This window comes from Dendrobium catenatum, unplaced genomic scaffold, assembly GCF_001605985.2.
Source record: "Dendrobium catenatum unplaced genomic scaffold, ASM160598v2 fragScaff_scaffold_313, whole genome shotgun sequence".
Classification (NCBI taxonomy): domain Eukaryota; kingdom Viridiplantae; phylum Streptophyta; class Magnoliopsida; order Asparagales; family Orchidaceae; genus Dendrobium; species Dendrobium catenatum.
Genome location: NW_021318775.1, coordinates 871104 through 898999, shown reverse-complemented (window position 1 = coordinate 898999; position 27896 = coordinate 871104). Strand labels below are relative to the sequence as shown.

At 35.4% G+C, this 27896-nt stretch overlaps 1 protein-coding gene across 1 annotated transcript in view; it reads left to right on the top strand.

The window, feature by feature from the left end:
• The window catches only part of LOC110092698 (protein PIR), a gene marked incomplete in the record, with an annotated part of 173885 nt that overhangs the window by 112356 nt on the left and 33633 nt on the right, over positions 1-27896 (top strand). The window contains 3 exon segments of the mRNA XM_028693516.1: positions 3751-3894; positions 22849-22936; positions 25696-25823. Of these exon segments, the coding sequence (XP_028549349.1) occupies positions 3751-3894; positions 22849-22936; positions 25696-25823 (360 nt within the window).

Genomic DNA, 27896 nt, shown 5'->3' with positions numbered 1-27896 from the left:
TTTGCGGGTTTTACACCACTTCTATTTTGAGATATGATGAACAGGTCGAAGATGTTATGGATGTCAAAACTACAATAACTCGACATGGTGAGCACATGAGGTTCTTTGCTAAATGAAAAAATCGTCCTTTTACAGACTGTACTTGGATGGATGCAAAAGAGCTTGAAAAATGCCATCCGGAGCTTTATAAAAGAGTTGTTGAAGCTTTCTCATCAGGAGATGAGATTTTTCCACCAAGGGAGAATTGATGCATTCATGTTGTTAGTTTATTTTTGTTTTAATGTATTTTGAACAAAGTTAGTTGTGTTTTATGTTTTTTAAGCTATTCTATGATGGTTGGGCTTCCAATGATCATGGTAGGAAGGTGCTTATTAGGCATGGCAATCCTTGGATTTGCTTGCTCTTGGGTCCATTTTGTCCTTGGGCTGCTTGCTGTTATCAATTTGGAGTTGTTTGCTATTTTCGGGTGGACCTTGGCTGCTTGGTGATGACCTCATAAATGTGGATTCCATTTGGTGTTAGCTCATAAATGTTTGAGCTGAAGTTTAGCTCAATGATTGGGGAATAAATGCACTTCTTAGCTCATTAATTCAAAATGGTATGTTATTATTACAAGCTCTTTATGTTGGAGGGGACATGTGTCTCTTCCCTTCCCTTTGTCTCTTCGGTTTCTGTTGGCTGTTGCTGTTCCTGTGGTCCTCCCTCTCGGTTTTCCCCTCCTGGCTGCTTTTCCCGTGAACTGCTGCCTTGTCTCCTGTGCTGGCTCTTCGAGTTCCTTGATGGCTGGTTTCCCATGGCTGCTGGTGGGGTTTTCCGTGGGTTGCTTCCCTGTTTTATGTGCTGGAATTCCTGCTGGTTGTTGGTGTCTTTTGGCCTTTCATTTCCCCAATTCTTATTGGATTTGGTTGGAGGTGCTATGACTGTTTATCTTCCTTCTTTTGCCTATAAAATAGAGTTGTTTTGGGATGGAATAGGTTGTTGAAAAGCTGAGTAGAATCTCTACAAAAACTGAGGGTTTTTCCTTGGAAAAGCTTGAGAGCTTGTTCTACCCTCCCTTTCCTCCTCTCTAATTCATCTTGGCTTATTTAAAAATTTTCTTTTGTATTAGAACTATCCTCAGTTCATTTTCTTAACATCCTAAATCATCTTCTCACCATCCCTTTCTAAATCTGTCGCCCAAGTCTAGGCTGAATCTTTCCAAGTTGATTCCAATCCCTATTTGAACATCAAAACTCTTTGAAATTTGATGAAAATCTCCATAATTATTCTTAACACTCTCGTTATCTACTTCCAAGTGTTTTTGAGTCCTAGAATGCACACCAATTAAAGCCTTAAAAGCCTAAGACCTACTTGTCAGCATTCGTCTATAATTCTAACACCTATGCACGTCAGCTTCTTAATGCATGTAAGTTGAACACCACTCCATTCCAATCTTCCTAAGGCTTCCCCATCATTCGTATTTATGAACCCTCCTAGTGCCAAAAAAAGTAAACCATCAAGGCTAAACCTTGGCGGCCACATCTATGTAAGTCTGAATACAACTTTTATTTGGACTTTTTCTTATAAAAACAAGCTTGCTAATAAAAAAAGGAAAAAAAATGAGATTTATATATCTTACCCTTGTATATTAGATATACCTGAGAGGAGACAACCCATTGTTATTAATTAGATTCCTTAAATATTATGATGTATGACACTGGCACATCTTGCAATCAATGAACAACGAGATTTTAATTAGTCTATCTTCACTTCCAAAACCATCTCTGCATTAATCAAAATCCAAAATTTTCACCTAAGCCAATAATCATGCCTATGTAACCATTCTTAAATGAGAGTGCTTTCGTATGAGCAGGAGTAATGATTAATTTTTGGGGCTTGCGCCATTAGAAATATCTTGAGAAATCTGATTAAACTAAACCTAATATACCTTAGAAAAAAGGAAAATTTAATCATGAATCTGTGGTGGTTGCTTTTTTTGAGTGAATAGTTGATCATAATCATTAATAAATCAAGCTTCGAATTGTTCAGATTTGTTCATTTTTCAATCAAGTATTTATAAAATTATTCATGCTTGTTTGTTTTGTTAATTAAATGATTATGAATGGGCTCTAACCACCATATAATGAGAAATTAACGTTTGTAGAAAAGCTGATTTTGATATTATTACGATTACTTATTAATGGTTGATCATGTTAATGCCGGAATTTGCCTCATTTTGGATTCGACCTTGACTTACTTTGTTGGACAAATAGTCCATAAGAACCATGATCTTTAACCCTAGAACACGAGTATCCACTAGTTTAATGCTCATATGTTTCCATTTGTGTTTCCTTTGATTTGACTTAGGATCTTTCTAGCTCTTCAAAGGCCACTGAACATAATTTAGTATACTGCTCTGCTATAGGAGTGTTTAGGGAATTGATAAGCTAATTCACATGGTTGCTTATTTCTCAAGTTGCCCGACTAAGCTAAAGGCTACTATAGTTTCTAGGGTTCTTTGATGAATGCTTCATATATTTTGCGATATGGCTAAATATTTCTTGATTATGGAAACAAACATTAAGTTAACAATGTTTAAGTTTAGTTGTTTCTTGTATTTGCATCATAATAAATTTATTATTCTTTGTTATCTTGATGTATATATTTCTCACATCATAAAATCATCAAAATAGTTTCTCGTTTGTCCACAATTGGCTAATTTAGTCCCAGAGTATGATATTTCTTCAATTTAGTATTCGGACTTTAGAAAATTCATCCAATAATACCCCTCATATAGAAATCATGATACAAAATTGATCTCATTTTAGTTGATGCCGGATCATTTTTGATAACTTTTATATAGTTGAGTGACTAAATTGGAGAGATGTGATATTCTTGGACTAAATTGGTCACATATAAATTAATGAGTGACAATTTTGAGATTTAACCCTTTAACTCTATTACTATTACTTCATATTCATTACAGACTGATTATCTACTTTATAAAAGGAAAAATGATCAAATTAGTCCATTGACTTTTTATGAAGGACCAAAATGGTCCCCAACTATATTAAAAGATCATTTTGATCCCTCAAGTCTTTAAAAAGAAACAAAATAGTCTAAGTGACGTAATTATTTTGGTTTCTTTTTAATGAATTGAGAGTCTAAAATTGTTGTTTAATATAGTTGGGGACTAGTTTAGTCTTTCATAAAGAGTAAATGGGCATCATTTTCTCCATTACAAAATGCATGCTTGACGTCAATTTTGAAGTACTAGAGATTCCATTGGCATAAATTTAAATTTATATGTTTGTTAACATGCATATAATATAGAACTATGTAGCTTTGGATGTATGTTGACTTTTCTTTGGTCTCTCTTTTTTTATAAAGCTTACTATAATTTCCTAATTATATTTTTACCTTGTCTTCATTTCCTTTGCATGTTTTTTTTTTGTCCATTTCCTTTAGCTGATTATAATTTAAGATCTTTTTATTGATATTTTTAATAGGTTCAACGTTAATGCTATGACATGCAACTTGCTTTTATTCATTTGAATATAATATTTTTTCATTACACAAATTGCAATACTTCTACTTTTTTTTTTCATATCCTTATAAATTTTCTCAGTCAACCATTGGAAATTCATCTCATGACCGGATCATCTTCAGTTTGTCTCACTTTCCTAGCTAGTATATTAAAATTAATTTAATTTAACCTTTTGTCCAGTTTACTTGGTTTATACTTGATGCAACATTTGTATTCTTATGTAGGATTTGAATGCGGCATATCACAATCTGGCTGCGATGTACTCTGAGTTCTTTGGAATTCCTCATATGTTTGCAGTTGTCCAACTTATTGGTCTAAGATCACTACCCTGGATTATAAGAGCTATATTGGATCATATAGCGGTGAAGGTAAACTCAAATTTTGTAATATGCAACAGAAAGTTAAATGCTAAAAGAGTATGTCTATTTGGATTTTTTTCGTACAAAAGGATGCTGAATTAAATGTTGGTGATAAAATCTTTATATCTTCTCTCTAGAATCATACTTATTTCCATCAAAAAGAAATGCAACTCTATTCTTGTTAATTTATTTGGAGTGCAGGATAGCGCCAATTTGATTTACTATTTGCTTTTTATGTTCTCTTTGATTACTGATGCTTATCATTCAGTTTTGGTTTCTATGACTGGTAACATCAACGCCATTGTTAGCCTTGTCCTAATTATTTTGATGTCTGCTATAAATTCGTTTTATTTTTTTGCTAGTTATTCCTATTAAGGGCTACATATAATGTTTACCATAGTTATGCAATTTTTTCTGAACATTTGTCTACGTTAGCATTGGTCTACTTTCCTTTATGATTTTTACCTTAATTTATCTTGTTGCGTTATTGTTGCACCTTTTTTTCTTTGTGCAAATTTTCAAACTACCTTCATCTATTTTATATAACCTTTCTTCAATGGATACTATACATATTGCAGTTTTTCGCACCATTCTTCTTAGATTTTCCACACATCCATTTCAATATTTTTATTTCTACCACACTTAACTCAATTATTTCTGCAACCCTGTGTTTCTTCATCTAAGGGTATCTTATAAACATTAGATGATTTTTTTTAGCGGATAATTTCAAGTCAACTTTAGCTAATATATGGCTCTGTTCTCCATCAAGTACACCCTATGATTCATTATTTAAGAGTTTATAGCTATTGCAAAACTTAAGGGCTTTGGCATTGAATGTAATTTAATGTTTTCAATTTGTGGTAAAACCACCTATTTAGAGGACTCTAGTCATACTATTTTTCTTTGATGTTATTTGGCGCAAAATTAGAGGTTAGAAGACATGTGCCACATCCTTACTAGAAATAGGTTGCTTGAGAATGAATCATAGTGAGACACGTTAAGATATTTGTTCTTTATGAGCTGATGTTATTTCTAAATTTTTCACCCTTATCAAATGATTGTGAAGGTGATAGGAAACATTTGAAATTTCAAGTAAATCCTATCATTTTCAGAAAAACTGTGAGAAAACTCTTCCAAACTTTATAGGAAAAATCAAGAAATATGAAATTTTATTGTGATAATCATATTAACGGAGGAAAATAACAAGATATAATTGATCCTCAATTCGAGTGGAGGATCGATCTCTCCCAATCTCTAGACACCGCTAGAGCCCAAAGAAAACCCAAGGGATATCAAATTTCAGTCAAATTCCAGATTCCCTAACCCTAGGAAAACAAACTATTTAATGCATACAATCAAAAAGAAAATCTCTAAACAGTCCCTACATTCAAATTTTATTCCTAACTCCCTAAAGAATCTTTACAAATTGGCTCCTATGGACTTGCGGCTCGCGCGGCTCGTACAGGGAGGCGGAAGTCTTCCGGCAATTTGTGCACAGGCCGATCCCGTAGGACCGGTTGGATCGATCCAATAGACTGGTCTAACACAAGGTTGGAGTAGCTCCAGTAGAAGATAAGATTAGAGAAAGTCGCCTTAGATGGTTTGGTCACATAAAACGGCGGCCTTGCGATGACCCGGTTAGGAGAGTAGAGGTATTAGATTTGACTTATGTTAAGAAAGGTAGGGGTAGACCTAAAAAGACTTGGTTAGAAAATATTAGGAATGACCTTTCTTTATTAGATTTAAACGAGAATTTGACTTTTAATAGGACACAATGGAGAAAAAGGATTCATGTAGCCGACCCCACGTAGTGGGATAAAGGCTTGATGTTGTTGTTGTTGTTGTTGTATACTTATTTGACGCACTATTAGAGAATTTTTGTCATCCTCAATGGATTGAGATATTTTGTGATGGAGCATATCAGATAAATTATATATTATCCTGAATGATAAAAATATTATTTCACTATGGACTCAATAACAAAACTCACAACATGTGCTTTTAACAGAGATTTTTTCCTATTTAATATTTGATTAAATAGAATTTATTTTATTTTAGTGTATAGATACCTCGTGGGGGACTTGCCTTTATTGTTAATTACATCTCAAGCACGTGTTACTTGAAAACATTTTTTATTAAACTAGTGGTTTCTTTAGAGTCATTAAAATTTTGGCTAACATTTTATCTTTAAAAAATTGAGAAATTTTTGTTCATTATTTGGTCTTTGAAAATTTCAAGGGAGATGTGATTAACTTTAAATCAGATTTTAGGAATGAGAGTTAAAAAAGAAAATACAAAAGCATTTGATCATGAGGAAACTTAGAGGTATTTAAACTATCATATATTGGGTTTTACATTTTAAAATTAGATTTTTTTTTTAAGTTGATCAATTTGATTTAGAATGTTGGGACTTATATTTCAACAACATATATTGAAGAAAATGCTTGAAAGGTGAGAACTTATAAATGTGTTGGAGTCAACAACTTCTTCAAATCTTAAAGTTAAGATGAGGACTATTGAGGGTAGTTTCTTAAACATATTTCTAATAGATTGCAGCAGACTTAACAAACCTATATCTCATATGAGACATAAGTCATCCTGATATCTGGATTTACAACCCTGCCTGGAAAGGGCTATGAGTTAAACCCATTTAACTGATTTTAAAATCACGTAGGTTGGTCTCAATACGTATGAAGAGTAGGGAAGTTTACTTTGATTTAGAAGATAAGACTTACAATTTGATTTTTATTCCAAGTTTTCCTACCATGTGGGTATGTATATGCTGACTCACTGAATGCATATTTTTTTATTTGGTCCTCAAGTGAGGGCTTTTATATATAACATATTAGTCATGCATGATCGTTTTAATTTTGAAAACTGAGCTCATTATAATGAACATGCAATTTTTTTTTATTTAATTTAAAGAATTTGTTATCCTATGAATCTATGATTGATTTTAGATTACTTTGGCATTAATTGGTAAAAAAATTAGTTTTTTCCTAAGAGTCTACCTTATAACAAAATTCAATCTACTCTCAAGCAAAAACAATTAAAGAAACTTAAAAAAAAGTATGCATTTCTTATGCGCCGTCAGTAAACAATTAAAACATGCTTGTGTATATAAATCAACTAAAAAGAAAGTAAAGCATAATGTTTTATTATTACAATTATTATTAACAGTTGAGTTGTCTGCTATTATACAAACCCAGAAAAATTACAAACTCGACCTATGTGGTATTCAAGCTTTTGCTTTCAGATAAATTTAGGGCTTCAGCTAAAAATAGGTTTCTCCTTCTAATTCATCTCTCATGTAATTGTGTCCCACAAGTCCAAAGATACTTCCTAAATCTATCAAATACATTTAAAAATGTTAAAGACTCAAATTTGTAAAATAGAAAAAGGATTAGAAAGCGGGTTATATGGAAGAAATAAACATGCCAGAATTGATTAACATTTGAAATATCAAGCCTTATTTCTATCATATTAGTGATGCCTCCTTGGGAGTTTTAAGCAGTGCTCAAGCACTATTAAATAATCATGACTTATACCCCCTTTTGTACATAACCACATACAGAAAAAATAATTATATCTCTATCCTATCCACTCAATGGCAAGTGCCCGCATTGCAAATAATCTAATAAGTATCACACCACAACATCATCAACATGCGCAGAAAAAGAAAATTTGTTATCCTAACATGTCTAGGGGCTATGCACCTAAGTATATGTCGGTTGTATGCTGTAGGCAGTTTCTTGTTTCATTGGAGAATAGAGAATGTTCAATTTTAGTTTAGTGTTTTTATTTTATGTTGTTTGTGGCTAAAAGCTTTTATTTGATTTTTATTTGTTTTATATTTATATTTAGAAGAGTTATGAAGAACTCATAAAGCAACAACCTGCTTGTTTTGAGGCGAGCCTACTACTTAGGGAATCCTAAGATTCAATTATTAGGATTTTCACCTTTTGGGGTGGAATGACTAATCATTGTATCAAAAGTAACCTAAGTGACTTTTAGGAATTTGTTGTTCTCTTAGTGTTTGGATAAGAGAGAAATGTCCACTTTATAGGATAATGTAGATATTCCTAAGAGTTTGGTTTAGGATTTTGTTAAATTTATCTAATACGATAAGGTGAGTTTCAATAGAAAGAGGCTCTTAATGGACATCTAAGAGTTATTTTTTAAATGTCATAAGAAAAGAGATCACTTGTTTTGGTTAAGTGAAAAGATAACTTAGATCTTGAGTCTTAGTAGAGACGTCATCCACTTAACCAGGGATTAAATGGATGAAGGTGATGAAATATTTGAAGCTTTGAAGCTAAAGGTTGAAAGAGAAATTCCCTACAACTTTAAGGCTGAAGGGAATGGAAATTGGCTTTAGCTTTGAAATTAAAGAGAGAAAAATCTCCTAAAACTTTGAGGTTGGAGTAGATGAGATGAGGCTTATAGCTTTTAGGCTAAGGTTGAAATTCTTCTATAAGGCTTTTGGAGCCCATAGAAGTTAGGAAAGACTTGTAGCTTTGAGGCTACAAATCAAGAAGCAATTATTAAACTTTGTATTCCATGATGCATAATTATTTGCCTTGTTTGGGGTGACATTTAGATTTGTGTTATAAGTCACAATCAATCTCTTTGAACTTTTACTGTTCAAAGAGAGATGTTCATTCATTTAATTTAGACTAAGTAAATGGAGGAGACTAGGATTTGGATCCTATTTCTAAGAGGTCATTCATTGATTTTGTGTTCTAATGAATAAGATAGAAGACCTTAGATTGTGATTCTAAGTTCAAGAGCTTGTGGCATGTTGTATTTAAGATTTTAGGGAAATCCAAAATATCATGCATGAGGAAGATTGGTGATAGTTCTTTGAGGGATGCTAAGATTCATGCATTAAGGCATTTGAAACCTTGAGGAGGCTCTAAATGTCATGCATGAGGAATATAAATACTTGGAAGAGAGCTCTCTTTTAAGAGTGTTTTGGACTCATTTGGAGAGGGAAAGTTGGTTTCTAAAGCTTTAGAAAGATTTCTAAATCAATTTTGTCATAATTAGAAGATTTAGAGGCTCATGATAGTTATAATCTTTTAGGATTTTATCAGTTGCTTAGTTTACAAATCACACTTAATAATTCAATTTGCATATCAAACAAAATAACCTTAGATAATTCCTAAGTGTGACAGGGTATTTAGCGATGGGCTTTTGGAGCCAAAAGAGGATGCCGACATGCGTTGTGTTGTTGGATTGGTGTCCAACACCTTCCAAATGCATGAAATGTAAAACCCGAAAACAACATTAGTAAGTCGTCGCACGCTTTTCAAAGCGCCGCGACGAGCTTTAAGTGAAAAATTCAAGGTTGTCGGAATTCAATGGAAATAATTTTAAAAAATTCCTTGCAAAATTCTGATTGTTTTGGTATATAACATATATACTTAATTTTGCATAAATATGGAATTAAAAATGTTTGAAGTCTTAAAATACCTATTGTACCCTTACTTATCCCTTAAGCCAAATCCACTTAAGTGAGGGCATATGGGTAATTATGCAAACCAATTTCTCTAAATAGACTACCTGAACCCTCCTCCCTCATTTTCTCCTCACGCAAATCGGCCGAAACCAAGAGGAGAGGCGGACAGGTGGAAGACCTAGGCTCGGCAAGGGTGGCTCTGGTGACGATCTTCCGGCGAGAAATTTAGTCCAAATCGAAGAGAACGACGAGGAATATTCATGTATGATTAATTTAAGACGAATCTTTCTAAATATCAAGATATTTGATATCGAAGTTTTTAGGGTTTTTCCAAATTTACATTTTCTTCCAAAATCTCTTTAAGGAATTGTTAAATAATGATTAGAAGAGCATTTTAATGGTAAAAATGAAGAAATTGGAGGAATTTTTAGAGAATAAAATTTTAGGGCTTTTTGATAAAAATCTAATTCATACTAAGTATTTTTAAAAAAGTTGTTCCTAAGGTCTTTAGGAATAATTTTAAAACAAGAATTTTGATTTTAGTAGAAAACTCATTTTTGTAATTTTCCTAATTTATTTAATCTGAAAATTAATTAGGTAATTATTAAATATTGTTTAGGAATAATTTAAGAATAGAGATTTGAGCAAATTTTAAGATTTAGGGATTTCTAAATTTTAGAATTAAATAATTCCAAAACTAGAAATTAATTATTTATTGGATATAATCACGATGTATACTTAGTTAAATTGTAACTGTCTTTTAGGTATGGATTAAGGTGAAGGCAAGTGGTTGACAGCGTCGTACAACATTGTGGTATTTATTCGCTCCTTGCAAAGTAGGTAATTTACAATTAAATTGAATTTACGAAATTTTAATTAAATAATTCTGCATTTTTAAAATAATTCAAATTTATGTTCATGAATCATTTATTATTTCTTTTAGCTTTTCAATCTTTTCCTTTATACATGACATATTATGTTATTTAAACTGTTCAAATTAAGTAAATGATTTAAGACATAAGAGATGCAAGTTTTCTTTTAACAGATAACTTAGTGAAAATCATATGAGGCATTGATTAATTTAAAACCCCTTTTGATGAAAGTATTATATTAAAGTGCATGTGCATGTTGATTCGGAAGTGCTAAAAATGGTAAAAGAGGCTCGTAGAGCCAATGATAAATGAAATGGTCAAAATTTTGACCGTGTACCTGATCAGTACAAAATCAGGCACTTCCGGGACTGATGATTAACATATTATGATTTTGAAAAATATGTATTTAAGGAAAAGGAAATTTTATGGAGAAAGAAAAGGAAAGAATGTTATGGAATAAGAAAAATATTTTTAAACTATTTTATATCTGTAAGCATCAATGTTTATACTGTTCATTTTCTTATTTCTTGTTTACTGATATGTTAAGAAAGTATTTCATAAATTTGATAAAAATGTTTTTCATATGCTGAGCGTTGGCTCATTTTACGTTTGAAAATCTTTTTTAGGAGAAAAGTGATGGCTGCACGACGATCTTACACGTATCGTCGTAGGGGACCTTAGAAAGAAAGGTTCATTTTATGTTTTCTGTTTGAGTTTGAGTTTGTACATATGTAAGAACAGTGATTTCGAGTTTATGTAATTGTGGTTTAATGTTTTAGCAGTTGTGTGTGAAGAAAAGTTTAGAACTCTTTTATTTAATATTGTTTAGTGGATCTTTCATTTTTGGACGATATTTGTATATTGATATTAAAGTTTTCAATAAAATTATTTATGTTTAATTATGCTCTTCGGTACGACCTACTGTTCCTGCCCCGTTTTTATCAGGCTAGCCGGGCCGGGTCGTGACAAGAGTGGTATCAGAGCAAAGGGTTTTGTAATAATCAATGAAAGAGCCTATAGGACGATTGAATGAGTCTTAGAATGTTTATGCAGTATAATTTTATAAATTATTTTGTCTTATGATTGATGTGTTTTATCTCAGTAATATGGATCTTGAGCAGAATGCCACTGGTGGCATTAATATGGCGGAAAGGAGGGAGCTTTCAGAAGTAGCAGAACATCATAAGAACAATTCTATGGAGTCATTCGTTCAGATGATGGAAGCGTTGACTCAGATGATTAAGACTTTCCAAAATCAGAGCAGTGGCAGTGGCAGTGACAGTTGAAGCCGACCTATGAATAAGAACCTGAAACTATTTCAGGATATGAAGCCTCCACTGTTCTCATGTTACGGACCTATAGAAGCTGAGGACTGGCTGATGCGGATTGAGAAAATCCTTGAGGGCATGTCTTACCCAGAGGATAGGAGAGTGACACTGGCTGCTTATGCTTTTGATGGCAAGGCTGAGAGGTGGTGGAGTCAGTTAGAAGAAACATTTGGAGGAAGATCAAGCAGCCAAGTCTCCTGGGAGGAGTTTGTGGAAGTATTCAGTGGCTGGTATGTGCCTATGACATCCAAGAGACAGATGCAGGATAAGTTCAACAGATTGATTCAGGGTGATCGATCTGTTTCTCAGTATGAGGTGGAGTTTACAATGTTATCTAGGTATGCCCCTCACATGATACCCAATGCTGAGGAGAAGTGTCACCATTTTCTGAATGGGTTGAAGGATGTGCTAAGGCAGGCTCTTGTACCTTTTGGAATTGAGAATTATCCCACTTTGGTGGAAAGAGCCAGAAGGATCGAGATGGACATGCAAGTAACTCAGAAGAGGAGAGATTTTCAGAAAAGATAGATGGAAGGTAGGTCAAAGCCTTCCCAGATGACTCAGTCTTCTCAGTCAGGGGTTTCTACTTAGAAGAAACCCAGATCCTGTGGTTCTGACAGCAGTGCTTCAACTGCTACTTTGTGCAGTAAGTGTAGGAGAATGCACAAGGGAGAGTGCCTCTCAAGCACTAATACTTGTTACTGGTGCCATCAGCCTGGGCACATGGCGAAGTCTTATCCTCTTTTAGGTCAATGATCTGCTACAGAGGTGAGGTAAGGCAATAATACTCAGAGGATAGCTGGTAGACCAAGAGCTGTGGAGTCTACAGCTTCTGTGCCTTCTCAAGATCAGACTCGTCAGAATGTTCAACCTCGAGTCTATGGATTGTCCCAGCAAGAAGCTAAGGGGTCTCCTGATGTGGTTACAGGTGCGTAGTTTAATTAATTGCAATGAATTTTTTTTTTTATGAATATGAAATGAACAATGAATGAAAATGAAATGAACAATTAATGAATGACATATTTTGTAAATAAATACTGTATTTGTTTGTGATTAGGGACAATCCTTGAGCGATAGACCTGTTAGAATTCTGTTTGATACTAGAGCGTCACACTCCTTTATTTCAGAAGAGTTTGTTAGATCTGCAAGTTTGCTTCCTACTGTTATGATTAAATCACTGTCAATTTTAATGCCTAATGGAAATCATATGGAAGCTAAGCTGTAAAACATGAATCGACTTGAATATTGATGTTTAAATTTTATAGATGTTGATAGATTGCTTACTGAAGATTTATAGATAACTCTGGTAAATTGTTGTGAAATTGATTGACATTCTTTCCAAGTTGATCTTGGGGCATCACATAAGCAGAGATGTTAAGTGAATTTGAGGATTTGTGATAAGAGCTTCAATGCGAATTTGATTGTTTTACCTCTATCTGAGTTTGATGCAATCTTAGACATGGATTGATTATCTTGTCATTTCGTGACTATAGATTATAACAAAAAGGAGGTTAAGTTTTGTATGTCAGGTGAGAAGTTCAAATTTCAAGGGGATAAAGGAGTAAATGTGGTGATTGTATCATCCTTGAAGGCTTTTCAAATGTTAAAGAAAAGATATGAAGGCTTCTTGGCCTATGTTAAGAAGGAGAAGAAAGAAGAAAGAGAGCTGAAGGACATCCCAATTATTCAGGAATTCGCAGAAGTGTTTTCAGATGATTTACCTGGTTTACCTCCAAGTAGAGAAATAGATTTCTCTATTGAGTTAGTGGCAGGAGCTGAACCTGTTGCTAAGGCTCCTTACAGAATGACAATTAAGGAGTTGAAGGAGCAACTGCAAGAGTTGCTTGAGAAGGGTTTCATCAGGCCTAGTACCTCTCCTTGGGGTGTTCCTGTACTGTTTGTGAAGAAGAAAGATGGAAGCCTAAGACTCTGTATAGATTACAGAGAGCTGAATAAGTTGACAGTGAAGAATAAATATCCTCTCCCAAGGATAAATGATTTGTTTGATCAATTGGATAGTGCTTCAGTGTTTTCAAAGATTGATTTGAGGTCAGGGTATCACCAGTTCAGGATTAGAGAGGAAGACATTGCAAAGACTGCTTTCACTACCAGATACGGGCATTATGAGTTTGTAGTGATGCTCTTTGGTTTGACAAATGCCCCTGCAGTGTTTATGGATATCATGAATAGAATCTTTAAGCCATTGATGGATCTATTCATGATTGTGTTCATAGATGACATACTGGTATACTCCCCAAATGAAGAACTGCATGCAAATCACTTAAGAATGATGTTATATGCATTGAAGGGAAATGAACTCTATGCTAAGTTTTCCAAGTATGAATTTTGGCTGAGGAGTGTGAAATTTTTAGGGCATGTGATCACTGATGAGAAGATAACTGTGGATCAGTATAAGGTACAAGCAATAGCAGATTGGTTAAGACCAGCTACAGTAACTGAGGTTAGGAGCTTTTTGGGATTGGCAGGCCACTACAGAAGGTTTGTTGAGGGATTTTCTCAGATAGCTATGCCACTATCCAAATTGACTCAGAAAGCAGTGAAGTTTGATTGGACAGCTCAGTATGGTGAAGCTTTTCAGAGGTTAAAGCAGTGTTTGATAACTGCTCCAGTGCTGACTATCTCCTCAGGATCAGATGGGTTTCAGCTTTACAGTGATGCTTCACATAAAGGATTGGGTTGTGTACTGATGCAGAATGGAAGAGTCATTGCCTATGCTTATAGGCAATTGAAAAATCATGAAAGAAACTATCCAACCCACGATATGGAGTTAGCAGCACTAGTTTTTGCCTTGAAGATTTGGAGGCATTACTTGTACGGAGTTTGGTGTGAAGTTTTTACTGACCACTAGAGTTTGAAGTATATCTTCACCCAGAAGGAACTGAATCTAAGGCAGAGGAGATGGCTAGAACTCATTAAGGATTATGAGTTAGACATTTAGTATCACCCGGGTAAAGCAAATATTGTTGCTGATGCTTTGAGCAGAAAGAATTTAGGTAGTGCAAACTGGATGATTATACTGCAGATGTTGATAAGGGATTTGGAGAAGTTGGAGATTTCAGTGGTTCAGCCCAATGATACAGAAATTATAAGGTTGAATTAGACTACAATTATATCAACCTTTCTAGAGAGGGTACAAGAAGCTTTGCCACATGATGCAGATTTTAAGAAGATATTGGATATGGTTAGTGTGGGACACATTGAAGATTTTGAGCTTGATGGTGAAGGATTGCTTCGTTATAAGGGCAGATTGTGCATACCAGATGTGGATGACTTAAGGAAAGAAGTCTTTCAAGAAGCTCACTACTCCAGTTACACCATTCATCCAGGCAGTCATAAGATGTATCAGGACTTGAAGGAGGTGTTTTGGTGGCCAGGAATGAAAGAAGTATAACATATATAGTATCCAAAAGTATTTCATGTCAGATGGTTAAGGCTGAACATCAGAAGCCAGGAGGATTTCTACATCCCTTACTCATACCAGAGTTAAAATGGGAAGACATTGATATGGATTTTGTGGTTGGTTTATCTAGATCCAAAAGTGGATGTGATGCTTTATGTGTAATCATTGATAGGTTGACTAAGTCTGCACACTTTATACCTATAAAACAGTCTGATCTAGTTGAAAAATTGACAAGCTTATATGTTGATCAGATTGTCAGATTACATGGGGTACCTAAGACTATAGTATCAGATCGGGATGGAAGATTCACTTCCAGATTTTGGAAGAATGTTCAGGAAGTTTGAGTACCAAACTTACCTTTAGTACAGCTTTCCACTCTCAGACTAATGGGCAATCAGAAAGAACCATTCAAACCTTAGAAGATTTGCTCAGGTTATGTATTTTGGATTTTGGTGGTAAGTGGGAGGCATATGTACCATTGATTTAATTTGCCTACAACAATAGCTTCCAAACAAGTATCGGTATGGCTCCTTATGAGGCTTTGTATGGGAGAAGGTATAGGACACCTTTAAGCTGGGATGAGACAGGGGAAAGGAAGATAATTGGTGTTGATCGGTTGATGATGCCACAAAAAAGATCAGATTAATCAGAGATCGATTGAGGGCAGTGCAGGACAAACAGAAGAAATACTATAATGTCGAACACCGACCAGATGAGTTTGATGTGAGAGAGTTTGTGTTTCTTAAAGACAGTCCAATGAAGAGAGTGAAGATATTTGGTAAAATGGGAAAGCTGAGTCCAAGATTTGTAGGACCTTTTGAGATTTCAGAAAGGATTGGAAAGGTGGCATATAGGTTGATTCTACCAGCACACATGAGTGGAGTGCATAATGTGTTTCATATTTCCTCTTTAAGGAAATGTATTTCAGATGAGGCTCAGAGGATTAGTACTGAAATGGTAGATATTCAGTCGGATTTGACATTTGTGAATGAACCATAAAAAATCCTTGACTATGAAGTGTTGACCTTCGTGTTATACCCAAAGAAGAAAAACGAGGACTCAAAATCATACCAGGAACCCATTAGATCCAGGAATCCCGCTTACGAAGTCGCTCCCACAAATCCCGCACAATCACTGTAGCACGGCGCCGGACAGTCCGTGTTTTCTGCCCAAATCCCGTTCCAGCTAGACGCTTCTCTCGTCTTTAAAAGCCAGAGGAAGATGAGGCTTCAGCTCCACACACACAATTGCTTCCACACTCGCTTCCCTCCGGATCTGCTCCGTGCTTCTAGTGACCCGACGCTAGAGCCGCAGAAGCCTCTCCCACGACCTTCTGCTCTTTCGATCTCCTCTCCAAGCCGAGCTCCTATATTCCCATACCCGTCAACCTCGTGGCTCACCTCCGACCAAATCTCGTCGACCTCTTGTCTGTGCCGGCTTCCCACACGAGCACACACAGAGAGAGAGAGAGAGAGAGAGAGAGAGAGAGAGAGAGAGAGAGAGAGAGAGAGAGGAAGAAACCAGACTTTACCTCTCCTCGACCGTTGCTTCGGTCCCGTTGTGGCCGGTCGACTTTGCTCCTTTGACGCGACTTTCCCTTGTCGTCGGCTGCGGAAGTCACGACATTTTTGAATCCAGAGAAACAGGAGCTCTACTGGTGGAAGTTAACTTTCCCATTTCGCTTTGCTTCTTCGACTCTGTTCGTGGCTATTCGACTTAGTCTCCCCGCGACGACTTTTTCCATCTGTTCGGATCGGGAATAACAAAGCGAGAGCTTGCTTGCTGTGGAAGGTACTTTCTTCTTTCTTCCTTTTCAAGCATTCTTTGGGAGGTATCCCGTGAGACAAAAAAGAGAAGAAGAAGAAAAGGGGATAATGGTGAGTATTAATGTTAATTAGTCATTGAGTTTAGATTATTTATAATGTATTTAGTAATATACTTTTGTTGTGATAATTATTAGTTCTAGATTAAATTATTATAATAATTTTAAGTTATATTATGGATTACCTTTGATTTAGAATTAACTTTAATCAATGTAATTTTAATTTTTTATTAATTATTATAATTAAGTTATCAATTTTCTTAAAATAATTAATATGAGAGTTGTAATTTAATTATAAATGTTAAATGTATAACTAATTATTTTAATTAATTTTAGGTAAATGTAGATTAATATTTTTAATTACTTATAATTATTTATGTATAATAATTAATTAATATAAGTTATAATAATTATAATAATTAATATTTGAAAAGAGAGAGAGTTGCTTGTCTCTCCTTAATCTCGAGCACACCATGACAACAACCTACGAATGTGACGAAATTCTAAACTCTCAGATATTTCCATCGCGATTCCGTTGTAGTGGCGCGGACCGGAAAGAATCCGCCTATAACCACGACCTTTATTGTCGTTGGTGAGATGGGAATCCCCAGTCCGAGCGCTTACGCTCGACGAGACGAGAAATCCGCGTAAAATAACTCTACTTCGGTGTTCGTGGCGCACCGGAAAACCGCCTATACACGCCTTTATTGCTCGTGGTGGGAGGGACCCCAGTGCAGCACCTACGGCGAGGCGGTGTCACTCATAAGTACCCTCGAGCGGGGGGAAAGCAAACTGTGCATTTTTAAACAGGTACCATCGAAGCCCGCGAAGTACGAACTCTCTAAACTCAAATTCTCGCGTCGTTGTTTGCAGCAGATCAGAAAAACTCCTATGCACGCCTTTATTGCACGTGGTGGGATGGGACGCCGGTCTGATGCTTACGACGAAGCGAGCAATCGCTTAAACTCTCCTTCGGCGTTAGTGGCGCACCGAAAAACAGCCTATACACGCCTTTATTGCGCGTGGTGGGAAGGGACCTCGGTGCGGCACCTACGGAGAGGCGGGGTCACTTATAAGTACCCTCGAGCGGAGGGAAAGCAAATTGTGTTATTTAAACAGGTACCGTCAAAGACCCCATACACGCCTTTATTGCGCGTGTTGGGAAGAAAAATCACGGCCGTGGTGTCCTCGTCATAGGACACCTACCATACACACCTTTATTGCGCGTGGTGGGAAAGGCCCAGTTTTCTCGTAGTTTTCCCTTGAAAGGGGGAGACGCCGGGAGGTTGCCGAAATTTCGGGTGAAATCGTACATGGACCTGTTGAACTCAAAAGAACAAAAATCAAATCCAAATGAAAATGAGCATTGAACTTGAACAAGATTCAGACTGCAGGGGGGCTCGGACGGGTAGAAGAGACTCATTTTGAGTCTGAACTGTACTTTGACCAATACTTGAACGAATGCAAATAAAAGACTCTAACTAAAATGATAAGAGACTAGACTTTCAAGACTACTAGAATTTGAAACTCAACCATGTCTTGAATATGAAATCAAACTCAAGCAAATGACATCAAGTTGAACCAAAGACTTGAACTCTGAGTTCGCACTTGAACTCGTGCTATACAACATTAAGTGGGACTTGTAGACTTGATGAATTCAAGTTTGAATCATGTGCAAGGAAACTCAAACTACAAGAGCATTCGTACGATCAATAGTGATTCAAAATGCGTTACAAGACCTTGATGCACAAACTCCTACGGCAACCCCTGTAGATGCCTATTGATTGAGATGACAATACGGGAGACCAATAAAGAAGGATTCACCCCCACAAACAAGTTCAAATACATCAATACCACCCAAGATTGGTGAAAGGGTAGATTCGATGTAGAAACAATGGAGCTTCTACAAAATACTTCCAGGAGGTCGTCGTAGAAGACATGTATCCCCTGCAAATAAAGAGGTCAATGAATGAATGAAGGTCATTCATTAAAATCCCAAATAGAAGTGAAATGTCGGTTCACTCACAAGCAACAATACGAACTCCTACAAGTCACTATAGAAGATTTGCAATCCATATAAATCATCTACGAATACGAATGTATGCACAACATCCATCCATGGGTAGATGCATAAAGACTACAGTAAATGCAGTATCCTATAGTCAACTTCAGTCTAAGGATGAATATCTATCTCCAACAATAATGGTTGTGTTACAAAGACCAAAATCACAGCATAATGCATAAAGACTATAAGTTCCTACTAGCTTCTACAACCCAAAGCTGGAGATTAGTTAGTTCACTACGATCCACCTGCAGAAAGCAACGAGTAGTGCACGACAGTCTACCTGTACGAAGCAGCGAACAATTCTATCCAGAAGCTGCTACGTCACGCCACTGGATCCGCAACACTCGTACTAGTGGACAGAAGACGTGTATAAGCTCTTAAATGAAAAGTTGTGTGCATCCAAACGATAGTTATATGCACAACTACAATTATTTCAAGGTATCCCCTGCACGTGCACAGTAATCTGTATACACATAGGTACACTAAATGGGAAAATACAATCCCAAACCCGCATGGGCTCCGACGAGCGTGTTATTGGTACACACGTGACGTCTAAGGATGCTGTGCGGGTTATTAAATTTGAACCTGATCCTCCTATGCAGATAAAAGGAGTTGACAGGGTTCAATTATAAATGCCCCCAAACACCCGCATGGGCCCCGGCGAGCATGTTATTGGTACACACGTGACGTCTAGGGAAGCTGCGCGGGTCAATAAGTGAGTTCAAGTTCGAATATGATCCTTCTATACGGGTCAATAGAAGTCGACAGGGTTCGAACCATCAAATAAATATGTGGCCGTGACGACCATAATATTTGTTTCAATGCATTCATATTAGTCCTTCAAGGTCTACAATCAAAAGAATTCACTAGTAAAGGCTCAAAGCTTACGAAACCCGACCCTCTGTCGACAATTGATAGAGTCGACAAGGTTCAATCAAATGGAAATAACCCCAAACACCCTGATGATGGCCGTGTTGAATGCAAATCTCAACCGGAGGTGTCCATTCCAAATATTTTTGAAATGCCGTTCCAAATATCCAAAAATCTAAAAAAAAATCTTAAAATCCAAAAAATATTTAAAAATTGAAATCCAACTATCAAACACTTAAAGCAAAATCCATCCACCCTCCGCAACAGTTTGCCGGGGTGGATAAATCAAAATTTATCTCAGCTCACAAAAGAGCTAAATGTCTAGTCGAAAATATCACTAGGATCCATCCATGTTGTTTAGTGGCTGTTTCATTTCTGGACGATGTTTGTGTATTGATATTAAAGTCTTCAATGAAATTATTTATGTTTAATTATACTCTTCTGCACGACCGACTGTTCCCGCCCCGTTTTTATCGGGCTAGCCGGGCCGTGTTCGTGACATGAAATGACATTCATAGTGGATCATAAACTGTCGTTGATAACTAAACCATAGGCTAGGATCGTCATTTGCTTTTTAATCAAATGTCAATGTGTATGTCTTCAAATGTTGCAAGTTGTATTTTCCTCTCCTACACGAATACTGACAAAATTGACTTAGGGTATTAAGCTTGCATTTCTTAGAATTGTTATTCGCCTAAGACTTGCCAAGTGTGTAAATATGCTCATTCAATTTCAAATGTTTGTTAAACTACTATGGAATATATTATAGATTCTTAAAGGCCTGAAGGTTATACTCCATCTCATTTTGAAATTCTTTAAGCTTATTTAAATAATATTCTAAATTAAATGGAGGACATGAGAGGATTCTTAAACTTGCAATTCATTCAAGTTGTATGCATTTTTCTTTCAAAATATAGATCATGACAAAATGATTTTCAAGAATATGAATTTGCATATGTTAAAAAGTTTATGATTTTTTCTTGAATTTTGTAAATGCTTGAGAATGAATTTAATCCATTGAGAAAATCCCAAACTATTATTAGACTTCTCATTGACCTCCTAAGGTCTATGTTTTAAATCCCACAAATGGCATGATTGATTAATTTCATCTCCAACACTTTGCAAAGTTGAAAAGAAAATGCTCTAGATCTTTAAAATGCAAATCACATTCACACATGTATACTATATATGAATGAAATGGCTAGATATATATGTGTGTTTGCGCATGTTGAATGATGGAGCACACCTCCTTATGATACTAGTTGGGGATGCAATATACCTGTGCACGTAAATGGAAAAGGTTATTGAGATGGAAAACGTAAAAGAAATGAAAGATGAGTACCTTCATTGTTACTATTTAAGACGGTGGCTCATGTGACGGTTATATTATATACGAGAAAGGATAAATATATGATATATGTATAACATTGATGGTCATGTTTGACATGAATTTAAATAAAATTATTTTATGTTTAGAAATAAGCATGTGTATTATTTCAAAGGCCTTGCATTACTGTAATTTAGAAGCATGCTTTTCTCACTAAGTTCTAACTCACTTTTGTTTCCAATAACATTCACAATTTGATTCTTTCTTTTATAATATTAAAGTTTGTTTTGTCTAATTAGTCTAATTTTTGTGAGTTATTGTAATCTTTTATTCTCTAGAAGAGTTTCTTTTTTGTGATCAAAAATTTGGGTCCCTCTCCCAAATTTTTGATTGCATCACAAATATTATTTGATTAACTTAAAATGAGTAGAAGATATAAGAATGTATATCGTAGGAAGATATTTATATCATTTTTATTTTAACTGTTTCAAAATTAATTATGTGGTGGGTTCTTAGGACAAAATTAAATTTTTTACCAATTAACATGTAAGCAATCTAAAATTAATTATAGGATAATTAATTTTTTAAATAAAAGAAAATTTGCATGGCTCACTCTAATGAGCCAAGTTTTCGAAACAAAATTATCATGCATGACTAGTAGGTCTCCTATGAAAAGCCCTTATATTAAGGAGAAGATAATAAAAATTTGTAGGCAATAAGTTAGCATTTGCATACCAGCATGGTCAGATATCTTAGCCTAAAAGCTACGTTGTAAGCTCTATTCTCTAAATCAAAACAACCTTTCGTACTCTTTATGCGCATTGAGTCCGGACCTCATGGTTTTAAAAGCGTTTAGATTGGTTAGCTAGCGGCCCTTTCCAAGTAAGGTTGTAGGTTCATAGGTCGGGTTGGCTTATGTCTCATGTGAGATGTAGGTTTACAAGTCTTTTACATTCTATTAGTCATAGGTTTGAGGTACTACTCTTTTATAGTCTTCTCTTTAGATCTATGATCCGAAGCTGAGGTTGACTCTAGTCACATATTAAGCCCCCACATTTCGGAGATTTTTTTAACCTATGTTATTGGAATATAAGTCCTAACTTTTTAAATCAAATTGGTCACCTTGAATACAAATTTAATTTTGAAATGTAAAGTCCAACATAGGATAGTTTAAGCACCGCCGAGTTTCTCAAAATCAAATGCTCCTACATTTTCCCTCATTTGGCACCTCCGAGTTTCTCAGAATCAAATGCTCCTACATTTTCCCTCATTTGGCTTCCATTCCTTAAATCCTATTTAAAGTTGATCATATCTCCTTTAAGATTCCCTTAACATTCCCTTAAGACGATCCTTCCACACCACCATCATTTTGGCTCCTATTATTTTCTGCAGCAAGTTACTGTTTCCAATTTTGGTCCAACATTGTTGACAACTTTAGCCATGTCAGCATGACAGATCTTATAATTTTTAAATAAGATTCTCTATTTGCTATTTCATGCCACAATTCTTTGGTTATATAGGTGTTGAATCTTTTAGAAATGATACACCCAATTAAATTTTTGGCACTAAATATGATAGAATTCATTTACTCAATTTTTCCTGTAAAAGCTGCTCTACTTTTGCATGAGATCTCTGTGTTTCCAGGATGCTTTATTTTTTCGTCCATATTTGACTTCATGAAAAACATTTGATGATGGATGAGTTATTTTGTTTTTTAACTACTAAGTTTACTAAGATTTTATTGTGGGCTAATTATGACTATTATTCCTAATGCTTTTAGTGGTTATAAATTTTCAGGTGAATGTATTAATACCTAAAATATATGGGCTACAAGATGCATTGCCGAAATCTATTGGACTACTTCCGTTTGATGGTGGTGTGGCAGGTAAGAAGGGAGTGCCTTGCATTCAAGTTTGTGCAACTTAAGTTTATTTTCTTTATTTTTTCTTCATGATTGCATAGTTATGCGTGGTACAAAACCCTACAATTTGATTTTTTAATCTCAATAATACCCTCGCTCTAGCTATATTGTAACTGTAGTGGATCAAGTGTTGATTCCCTATGAAAACCTCCCAACTTTTTTCGGTTCTTATTTTTTGTCATGTGCTGATGATGATATTTTCCAAATTGCCATTTGATTGAGGTTCGGCATGCGTTGTCTTATGTAGTGCGAAATACATGTAAACATGTATTGGTAGAGACATAAATATCTTATGCTCATGTCAATGTGGCTAGTAGTTTACCTACTTTTCAATTGTATTTATTTGTTCTTCAAATTGACTTTCTGAGTTCTAATGTTACTAATTTGGAATTTGCCAAGAAGTTACATCAGCAAACTAAATGATCACTCTCTAAAATATGCACACAAAGTTTAATTAGAACTTGGAGTTTTTAAGATAAATGATAGTGCTCGTTTGAAGTCTTGGCACTTCACGTTTTTATTTGGCTGTGTTTTAGGGTCTCATTACACGGTGATACATATGTTGACATTCATATAGGTATGCCTTCGTTCATTGAGGAGCTGATGTGGAAGATTGATGTGAATTCTTTCCCCGTTTCCATAACTTGTTGGTTTACTGTCCAGGGATTCATTTTGCTTGCGGCTGGTTTGAAACTGTGAAATCTACCTTCTAATTCTGTGTACTGTAGAAGGGGTTTACTTTTTTTTTTTTTTCATTTCCTTTACTGTTGCTGTTGCACTTACGAAGGCTACAGAGGAGAGGCTCGTTGATCATTGCTACTGTAGCAAGATTAAGTTATTATTTTTATGCAATTTCTGGCAATAGAGGAGGATCCAGGAATTGCTTAATTGTGGATATCGCTATGTTGCTACGGGAATCTTTGAAATCATTTCTTACTATAATTAATTTCAGGATTCTATCAGGTGTTAGATTTTGACTTTTTGTGATTATCAGGATAGTCTGGCATGTAAACATGCCTTATATTGCTGAATAAAATTTTAAAATATTGTCTTATATTTATGTATTAGTTGGATGTGAATTCTTCTGCGGTGCAAGTGTTGATTGCAACTTTTGGGGGATATGATATCTTTCCTTGTTCTTCTTCATTTGCACAATTAATGATTGGTTTGCATGGGTGATTGGGGTTTGGTTAAATCTACTACAAATTTGGTTTCCTTATTGCATTGTGAGTCTTGATTTTTATTGGTTTATAATTTCTTACTGCATTGTGTGTTGATTGTTGTTTGGTTCTTGATTTTCTTGACTTTATTTTTGGTTCTTGATTTTTTTATTCTCATGTTCGTATAAAGAAATTTAGGGATAAAATAAAATGTGATAATATTGATAAAGATGAATGCTTTTAAAGAAAATTTAACTTCAAATTTTTTTCTAGTTCAAATTTACTATTTAGCTATTTAGGTCTGTTTTCTTTAATTAGGTCATCTATCCATATAAGAATATGATATTTAATTTGTTTGCTCTTAGATTGCTTTGTCATCCTGTCCTATAAGAATAAGGTTTAGATTATCATTAGTATCACTTATAATATTAGTATTTAAGTATTTTCTTTAATTTTGTTACTTTATTTTTGTCATTTGTCAGGCTTGTATGAAGCTATACGTAAAATATTGACTCTAAAATTTGATAATCATAATCCATTGTTGATGTGAACATTAGGTTTATGATATTTAGATCATGTGCTATGTTAATTATTGCATTTAAATTTTGAAAGGTTTTCTTGTTAGAATCATTATGCAATTAACTAAGGCAAGGAAAAAATCATGAAGAACATTGGAAATTACAGGAAGTTCTAATATCTGTTCAATCAACCTTTTTGTTTTGATTTTATTTATTGAATGTATTTTTAAAGCCTTGTATCTTTATCTTTCTACCTTGTGAATTAATTAGTTTATCTCACAATGCTACACTGTTTGTTTTAGTATTTTTTTTTTCAAATGATGTGATTGCGTCCACTATTAGTAGTGGATATTAGATTTATTTTGTGCATTGGTGTAGAATACCTTTTTGTAATTATTCATGGATTTCTTCATAGGAAGTGCAAAAATTATGGCCAAAGCTGTTAATCAAATATCAACTGAACAATTTATCGAGGCTGAATTTCTTCAAGGAGTACATATTGATGTGAAATTCCCCCCTTTCATAACTTCTTGCTTGTTAAATGTAGTTGAGTCTCAGGATTCACGTGTTTTGTGGTTGATTTGGAATAATATAATCCACCTTTTGATTCTTTGTAAGATAACAAAGATACAAGATTCAATTAGTTATGGTTATTCCGCAATAACAATTAGTTGGAACTTGCAAATGATTGGTACTATAGCAAGATTTATTATTATTGTCTTGTGGTTTCTGGCGTTCTAATAGGATTCTAGAATTGCGTACTTGTGTGTTTGGCTCTGTAACTGATTATTAATAGGATTAATATCAGTGATTAAGGGAGTTTTTTTAAATAGCTGTCCGGACGTATCTCTACATCTGGAAATCCCTGTTGCTTATATGTTCATGTTAGATCTTTTGCCTTTTTTTTTTTCATCATGTACATCTATTTAATATTTATGTTAAGTATGTTACAAATCTGAAACCATGGTACTTTATTCTATCCTTGCTATGTTTCTTTAAATGGGTTCCCTGGATAAAAAATTCTTTGTTTTATTCTTGTATCCAGGTTCCCAAAAGATTATTCATGAACTGTTGACCTGGGGAACTAAATCTGAACTTAAATTTGAAGTGCTTCAAAGTTTGAAAGAGGTTGGAAGTGCACTCTATTGGATGAGCCTTCTTGATCTTGTACTGGTAATGCGCATGAAATTATTCATTTGGCCTTTTTTTATTGCCTTTGATTTTCTTAATTCACATTTTTGGAATAACCATAGAATTTTGTCATTCATTGGTAGCTTTATGTTGAAATACAACAACATCAAGCCTTTGATTTCCCATACAAATTCTAGCTTTACCAAGTATTTTTAGGTCCACCTCTATCTTTCTTAACATAAGTCAAATCTAATACCTCTACTCTCCTAACCGGGTCATCAGAAGGCCGTCGTTTTATGTGACCAAACCACCTAAGGCGACTCTCTAATCATATCTTCTATTGGAGCTACTCTAATCTTTTCACGTATATGCTCATTTCATATCCTATCTCTAATTGTAAAGCCACTCATCCACCTGAGCATCCTCATCTCTGCTACACTTAACTTAGTATTATGCTTCTGTTTTAATGGCCAACATTCGGCACCATAAAGCATTGCAGACCTCACTACCATCTTTTACAATTTTCCCTTAAGTTTGAGGGATACTTTTCTATCACATAACAAGCCCGATGCATTCCTCCACTTCAACCATCCAACTTGAATTCTGTTGATAATATCCCCATCTATCCAAGATATCTAAAACGTGTACTCTTATTAATGACTTAATCACCCAACATCACAATCCTATCACTAGGTCTATTACTACTAAAATTACACTCCATATATTTCTTTTTAGGTCTACTCAAACGAAAACCTTTAGACTCTAAGGTTGACTCCATAATTCAAGTTTACCTTCAACTCCCTCTCTAGTCTTATCAACAAGAAGAATATCATCAGCAAAAAGCATACACCAAGGTACATCCACTTGCAAATGTCTAGTGAGAACATCCATGACTAAAGCAAAAAGATATGAGCTTAAGGCTGATCCTTGATGTAACCCAACTGAAATAGAGAAACACTTGGTCAAACCACCTTATGTTTGAACACAAATAATAACTCCTGCATACATATCTTTTATGATTTGAATATAAGCATTATTAACTCTTTTTTTTTTCAAGAACTCTTCATAGCATTTCTCTTGGTTATTTTCACAATCTTCATTAAAGCTTTATGTTGAAATAATTAATAGAAATTTTTTTGTAGGTATAATCTCTGCAAAATAATTAATGCATAATTCTAGAATATGAAATGTGTTGACGAATATTTTCGCATCGATTCGATCCCGATCGAGCCCGACTAGACTCGATTGCGCTCGATCAACTCAATTGATCGTTGTCGAGGTTAAATTGACTCAAATTAAGCCTCGTTTTAATTAAATTAAACCCAATTTAATTTAATTAAAATTAAATCAAATCAAATCAAACCCAATCGAACCTCGTCGAGTGTCGTCGAATCCAATTCGACGCTATTCGACATCGATCGGAGTTCAATTTCGCAAAATTGACTCAATCGAACAAAATCGGACCCAAATCGACTCAAATCGATTCGGGTCGAGCCCAATTCGGAGCCAATTTCAGCCCCAATTGATTGATTTGGGCTCAATTAACTCCCCAAATCAAAATTTTGAACCTAGGGCTGAGATTTTCTCTCAAATCTCACCCAAATTTGGGTTCAATGTACTCAAGTACATTCTCCTCGTTTCAAGTAACGAGAGAGCCTCATAGGCTCATTTGGGCGGTCCCTTGGGCTGTCCGTCCAAAGCCAGAGCGAAACAAGAGCGGGAGAGGGAGTGGGGAGCGGCATTCGGCTCCCCCTTGGTTTTCTTTCTTCCGCCCCGACACACACAGAGAGAACGAGCGAGAGAGAACGGGAGCAGGAGTACCAGGCGAAGCTCCCATTTGCGCCAGAGCCCTCGTTCGCGCGATTTCCAGCCCGTTCGCGCGATTTCCAACCCGTTCGCGCCTCCTCTCGTGCGGATCTCCCCTCCGACCCCGCCTGGGCCTTCGGCCGAGCTTCCTAAGGCTCGGTCTCTTCCCGTTTGCCACATCTTTTGAAGCTGTCGGCCTCCAGTTTCGCTCCAAAGCCTCCGACTTCCTCTAAGTTTGGGCCGGTGCGACACTTCTTACGGAAGAACACTTCTACTCTCTTCCTTCTTCGTCTCCGGCGACCTCGAGGC